The sequence below is a fragment of the Centropristis striata genome, chromosome 15 (genome assembly GCF_030273125.1).
Source record: "Centropristis striata isolate RG_2023a ecotype Rhode Island chromosome 15, C.striata_1.0, whole genome shotgun sequence".
In the NCBI taxonomy this organism is placed as follows: domain Eukaryota; kingdom Metazoa; phylum Chordata; class Actinopteri; order Perciformes; family Serranidae; genus Centropristis; species Centropristis striata.
Window position 1 is genome coordinate 24,434,184 of NC_081531.1, and position 7,342 is coordinate 24,441,525.

Genomic DNA, 7,342 nt, shown 5'->3' on the forward strand with positions numbered 1-7,342 from the left:
TGTTTTTATCTTGTTTTTAGACACACCTTTTTCACAGTAACTATCCCAGCATGCACTCTGTCAGTGGCAGGGAACACCACAACAGGATGGAAAGTACCATTATGTTCATGCTATCATGTTGACAACACAGTCAACAGACAGCAAGTGCTTGTGTAAACGGCCTTTGTGTGAGTTTTTAGAAGCGCTATAATCCCACCAAACAATTGAAACACAAAGAAGTAAAAAAAAGAAAAAAGAAAAGAAAAGAAAAGAAAAGGGGCTGATTTACCTAGCAGTTAAGGCTGTGGCTCCCCTGTACTTGCTCCTGTTACTCAGACCGTGCCCTTTGTCTGGCTCCAGGACTTGGTCCAGGGCTAGAATTTGCATGCCGAGGGCCACTTGAATGCGAAGCTCCCGGATTCTCATTACCTGACATGCAAAACCCAAACCAGTGGGGGACCAGTTAAAATGGTGCACAAACACAGTCAACACAGGTGTACTACAGTCAAATCACTGAGCCTCCAACCCCCCCCCCATGTTAGTGCTGTGATTTTGCTGGGACGCTGCATATGCAGACTATCTGATGAGTTGGATGGAAGACTTGGAGGTAAGGTGATATCTAGGTGTGTCCATAATAGGTGTGTGGGTGCAAGGGCTAGAGGTTGAGGGAGATACAGGACACATCAACAGTAGTACAGCAAAAAGAGGACTAAGAAAGAGATTCAAAGGATGCCGAGGTCTTTCCTTGTGAAAAAGAAACGTGGGGCATGTGGAGCATGGCAGTGGAAAGAGCCTGAACAGCTCGAGTGGAAAGAAGACTCTCCATTAGGTAAGAATTTAAATCTTTAAATGCAAATTATTTGTTTCTTACCAAGATAAAAGAACTTAGATTTAGAAGTGTTAGATATGTATCTTGTTTTAAGAGTTATTTTCTTATTTTAAGCGTTCAACATGCTTATTTCTAGATTTAACAATCTTAATTTAAGAAATCTTGTCAAGAGAAATTATCTGTCCATGCAGCAAGATCATTTCCCTCAGATTTAGTGTTTTTATCCTGTTTTAGACACACCTTTTTTTGCAGTGTAGTATCAAAGTTGGTTAACTCCTGTTAAACTGTGTCATGTATTCATTTTTATATGTATAAATTTGTGTGTATTAATTCATTTTACCTTAGAAATGTGCTCATTGCATCCAATTTTCATTTATTATACTAATGTATTTTAAATCTATTTTATATATTTTTTTAATGAGCACACTCTGCATCTTGTGTTTGTTTATGTATTGCTATTATTAGTAAAATTGTTTTTTGCCTGCCTCTATATTATTATAATACTATGTTTTTTTTATTGTATTGTATTTATTTTTCTTTTTGTTTTGGGGGTTGTCTTTTTTGTGGTTCTTTGTTCTAATGTACCCTTTAAAAAATAAAAATGTGGAAAACAGCTGTAGAATAAGTTGTCTTGTACTGATGCTTATGAATGCTAACTTCCAAAAAAAAGTATTTATTAAAAAAAAAAAGAAATGTGCTCATTAAGTAAACTTTTGTTTACTATTACCCCCTTTTAGCAGTTGAAATAGCAATGGAGCAGATATCCTGCTGTCCTGCCACTGTGCCTCAGTCGTCTCAGGCCGCCTTAGACTGTGGGACAGCAGCAGGGATGACAGCATCAGGACCTTCAGCAGGACCAGGAGAACCAGGGGCCGACACCAGGCCAGACTGGCCCTCACTGATGCTACGGGGCTCCTTCTACCATCCCAGTACACTGGCACTGGTCAGCAGAGCCAAGGTAGGCAAGGCAAGGCACATTTATTAGTATTGCGCATTTCATACACATAGCAATTCAATTAGCGGTGCTAGTAGCGGGCCTATTAGCGGGCCTATTAGCGGGCCTATTAGCGGCGCTAGTTGGTAGATTAGTAGATTAGACTTTTCCCAAATCCTGTCGGAAGCAAGGCTAAAACGTCCTTTTTCGTGGTGAAACAGGAGTGTAAAGTCAAACGTTGTTCTTCTTTTAAAATAAACTTTTGCTCTAAACTATTTAAACAGCTAAAGAGAGTTTTGCGTCTGCTGCAGCCATGTTGGATCCGTAAGAAAACTTCAAAACTACAAGCTTCCGTCTGCCGACTAGTACGCGTCATCGTCTTGTCGTCCCTCCCCGTTCTGTGATTGGATCAGGGAGAGTGTTTTAGTGGAAGCCTGTGTATGACAGGCAGAGGAAAGACAACTGCAGATACAGTTTGTATTAGTGTGAAGTCCAGCAACAGTCTAGTAACCATAGTCCACAGGACATTAGCACCCCTCCACTAAGGATGAAACAGAGGGAAGAACTGAGTGTTGAAAGGATGCAACCAAGGAAAGAGAAACTTGTTTTTGAGCAGACAACTAGCTTCCTTTGTTGTGCTAACCTACATTATTGCCCTAAATGTCAATAATTTATATTTCCAAGTTTTATCAACTTAAATCACTGTTTTAGGCCAAAAAAATACAAGTTGGCTTTTTTGCAGTGTAGAAACGTCAGGCCTAGTTCCTTCTGCTGCCACAATGACTGTTGCCTTTTAGAGTGCATGAAGCTAAAGAGAATTATTAGTAGCTGAGAGCTCCATGTCTCTTCAACAGGTTGGCCCTGTATCACCCCTGTATCCTTATAACCCCATTAACAGACAAAGCAACTATTTCCTATGTAAATGTGTGGTGGAGGAAAACATCCTGACCAGAATTTAGTCTCACTTCCTCTGTGTGTGCTTTAAATCAAGCTTCTCTGGTGTTGACAACAAACAATACAAAGAGTTTTTTTGGAAACATCCGTCTTGGTAACACTTTATATTAGGGAACACATATTCAACATTAATGAGTTGCTTATTAGCATGCAAATAAGTAACATATTGGCTCTTAATTAGTCATTATTAAGTAGTTATTAATGCCTTATTCTGCATGATCTTATTATACAACCAGTAAGACATTAACTAAGAGTTTTCCCTCAATAACCTCAGAATTATTGCTTATTAGTAGTAAGTAAGGAAGTTGCTGTATCTTGGTTATGATCTTAATATGCTTTATGGATTTTATAAGTCTCTACATAGCGGTGAACGAAACCATGGAAACTGCAAATAGCCACCTTCATGTCAAAGATCTGGAGAAGGTGGCTATTTGCCGTTTCCATGGGGTTTTTTGTTAACTGAAATAGAAATAAAAACGAGTTAAAAAAAAAAAAAGATAACTAACTGAAACTGTATTTTGTGGTTACAAAACTAACTAAACATGAAAATTTCCTTAATTTTCGTCTTTGTCAACTTTTTTCATAAACATTTTTGGTTGATATGAAATCTATTTTATCTATCTGGTTTTATGACTTAATAAATTTATTGGGGCTGAGATGGATCAGACAATGGAAATAAAGGAAACATTTATTGTGACCTTATTGAATCTCCCACCCAACAAATAGCCCATTACAAAAAAACTAAAACTAACACTGAAATTAAGCATTTTCCCAAAAATAAAAAACAATTAAAACTGGCAAACTCACTCTAAAAACTGAATTTGAAAACAAAATATCAAAACGAAATAAAAACTAATGAAAAAAGTAACAAAATGACCAAAAAATACACACGATGACCAAAAAAGACACAAAATGACAAAGGAAATAAAGGAAACATTTATTGTGACCTGATTGAATCTGGCACCCAACAAATACACCATTACAAAAAAAACAAACCCTAAAACTAATAAAAACTAAACTAAAACTATTTGCAACCTTTGTTCACATTTGTAACATTTCAAATTATTTACTGAGCATGATTGTGTTTTGAAAGTTAAAAAAAAAGATTCAAAATCACATTTTATGTTGGACTAAAGGACTACAAAAGACACAAAATTACCAAAAAAGTAACAAAATTACCAAAAAATACACACAATGACCCAAAAAGACACAAAATGACAAAGGAAGTAAAGGCAACATTTATTGTGACCTTTTTGAATCTGGCACCCAACAAATACCCCATTACAAGAAAAAAACTAAAACTAATAAAAACTAAACTAAAACTAAGCATTTTCCCAAACTAGCAGACTAACTCTAAAAACTAATTAAAACTAACTGAATTTGAAAACTAAATATCACAATGAAATAAAAAGTAAAAGTAATGTAAAATCCAAGACTATTATAACTTTGTCATATTAATGGAGCAGTTATCTCTTTCTTCCAGCCCCGACTTCGTACTTCCCCTGGTTCAGGAGACTTTGTGTGCTCAGTGTGCCACAAGATCTTCCCTCTGCAGCGCATGTTGACTCGACACCTCAAGTGCCACAGCCTGGTGAAGAGACATCCATGTCGCTACTGTGGCAAAGGATTTAACGACACCTTCGACCTCAAGCGGCATATGAGAACACACACAGGTCAGAAATTAATTTTGCTCTCTCCCACCACACACCAAGGTTATAATAGTTTGGGATTTTTTATTAGTCTCAGTTTTAATTTCATTTCATTCAAATTCAAATTCAGTTAGTTTTAATTAGTTTTTAGAGTGAGTTTGCTAGTTTTAGTTTAGTTTTTATTTTTTGAAAATGCTGCGTTTAAGTTTAGTTTTTATTAGTTTTAGTTTTTTTGTAATGGGGTATATGTCGGGTGCCAGATTCAAAGAGGTCATAATAAATGTTTCCTTTATTTCCTTTGTCTGATCCATCTCAACCCCAATAAGTTTAGTAAGTCATAAAACCAGATAGATGAAATAGATTTCATATCAACTATAGCCACAGGATATGACTGTCATTAACTTGCATTGTAGCGAAATCCGTGTGAGTTTCACAGATTTTTGAGTGATTCCGTGGCTATTCCACGGATTTTGAGTTAAGCGAATCCGTGGCTATTTCACAGATTCCTGTGAGACCATGTTGCCAAATTGGATATGGCTCTGTTCAGACTGGGCCACATTTTTGACTGATCTGACAGGTTGCTGTAGTAACGGCGTCAGAGCGTCTGACGTCATATAATTGCGACAGCGACAAGAACAACAACAACAAACATGATGGAGGCAGGTCACCTCAGTATATTGGCCTTATCACTGTCCAGTAGAGGTGCATAACAACTCAGACGCACCAGGGGAGAAACCGGGCGGATGGACACCCCGGTCGGGCCCGCATGAGTCGGGCACGGCTGCCGGTGGACACCTCGTCTCCACGCTGTCCGCGCTACGCGTGCCGTGTAGAGTGACGTCACGGACAGTCAAAACCGATCTGAGTGTTTGGAGCGGTTCAGAGACGCATCTGTCCAAATGCAATCTGAAACTACCTCCCGAAGGTGGTTTCGATCCGGTCTGCAAAAATCAGATTTCATGCGATTTGTGACTGTTCAGACTTCAAAAGAGCCATCCAGTTCTAATCTGGATGATGGGCTAAAAATCTGATTTTGGCTGGCAGTCTGAATGAGGCCTTACTATTTCAAAATAAAACAGAAAATAACAAGACCAGAACACAAAATAAAACTCACCACGGTGTGACAAGCACGTCCTAAGACAGTAAAGGCATGGATGAAAATCATAGCTGCCCTTAATAATCTATATACCTAAATAGTCTAACTTTAGCTGCTTAAACTAATTATTAATTAAATGTTCTTTATAAGTTAAGTTTATATTTATTAATCAGTTGTCCTCTTATTTGTCTGATTTAAGACAACTTTTGACAGCAAGAGCCTTGGTTGCACACAACACAATGTCTAAGCAGCTGATGCAGTCTGTATGTATACCTACATCCATACAATCATACCCAGATGAATCATAGTGTTTTGTTTCCCCCTGCTGCAGGTATCCGTCCTTACAAGTGTGAGCTCTGTGAGAAGGCCTTCACACAGCGCTGCTCTCTGGAGTCCCACATGAGGAAGATTCATGGTGTTCACCAACAGTATGCCTACCGCCAGAGACGCTCCAAAATCTTTGTGTGTGAGGATTGTGGTTTCACGTCAAGCCGCCCTGATGAATACTTCCTCCATGTAAGACAGTGCCACCCTGGCAGTCCTGCCCTCCGCAGGTACTACCGCCGCCAGGCTCATGACAACAGCAGCTTTGCCTCAGCAGACTGTAAAATCAACCCATATGTGCTGTACTCAACCCCTGCATACTACATGTAGGGCTCAAATACATTGTATTGTAGATGCTCCATTTGTCATTCATAATTGAAAATAACATTTCTTAGTTTTTTTTATTAACCCTTAATAGGGCACTCATTGACATACTTGCAAATTCCAAATTTCAACCCAAGAGAATATTGGAGGATATTATATACTGCCAGAATGTGTAAAAAAACCAACAACATACGGACCCAGGGTAATATTTTGAGAAAAAAGAAAAGTTTAGCGAGAATACACCGATTTCAGAGATTTAAAGTGGTGAATCTGCGAGAAAAAAGTTGCTTATTTTTTTCACTTTTTTCTCGTAAACATGCTACTTTTTTGGCGCAGATTTGCCACTTTAAATCTTTTAAATCTGCAACTTTTTTTCTTGTAGATTTGCCACTTTAATCTAGTAAATTTGCAACTTTTTTCTCAAAATATTACCCCCCCCCCGGTTTGTATTTTTATTCATACTTGGCCCTAATATGCCATCATAGTCAAGTTCTCCTCGTACAAGTCATTGAAGAATAACACTGTTTTTACGACTGTTCCTTGCAGTTTTTTTTCCTAAATTTTTCATTTTTACAATGGAGGTCAAGGTCAATAAAGTTAAAATTATTATATTATTATTGTACTGATTGGTCAGATGTCATTGTGTCACCGTCTGTGACGTAGCCTGATCGTTGCTGATTAGCTGGAAGAAATCCATGTGGTTCTACGACCTCACAGAGAGACATGGGGACCTCATTATGGATATCCGCTGAAGTTACTAAATACGGTTCTTCGCCCGATAAAGGGTTAATTTGTATTCACCTACTACTACTACTACTACTTTGTTTTTCTTCTTGCAGAGTTTACTGTTTCAATAAAAAATCATGGATGAAAATTAATTTGTTAAAGTTGTTACTGTTTCATCACCTATGAATGCATTAACCGCAACAGTCAGGAGTTGATTTGACATTTAAGAGGTGAAAATGGTTTAAGCTGTTTTGTTGTCAGCCAAGCTGCAGGCTTCAGTTCCAAACTTATGCCGGCTCAAGGAAGCACCTCAATATTGTTCACAGCAATGTTGAGCAAACTGCTCAAACTTCAGCTGTTGCTTGTTCCTCTAGTGATCCAGTTTCACATGCTGGAGGACCATTTAACTCAAATCTTCCTCAGAGTTCTTCCGGTGTCTAGTTCTTCCAATGTTCCAGAGAGCAGTGATTCAGGACTTACCAGGCACTTATTCAAAGAAATGCGTGCCTCCACCATGACCAAACTGC

The 7,342-nt window shown here is 38.2% G+C and overlaps 1 protein-coding gene across 1 annotated transcript; it reads left to right on the forward strand.

Moving 5' to 3' along the window:
* Nucleotides 1-684: 684 nt before the first annotated feature.
* zgc:171929 (uncharacterized protein LOC100124596 homolog) lies at nt 685-6,258 on the forward strand. Its single transcript, XM_059352208.1, has 4 exons — nt 685-808; nt 1,546-1,766; nt 4,180-4,369; nt 5,773-6,258. Exons 1-4 carry the CDS (start codon nt 709-711, stop codon nt 6,093-6,095), a joined length of 834 nt encoding a protein of 277 aa, XP_059208191.1. The 5' UTR covers nt 685-708; the 3' UTR covers nt 6,096-6,258.
* The last annotated feature ends 1,084 nt before the right edge of the window (nt 6,259-7,342 follow it).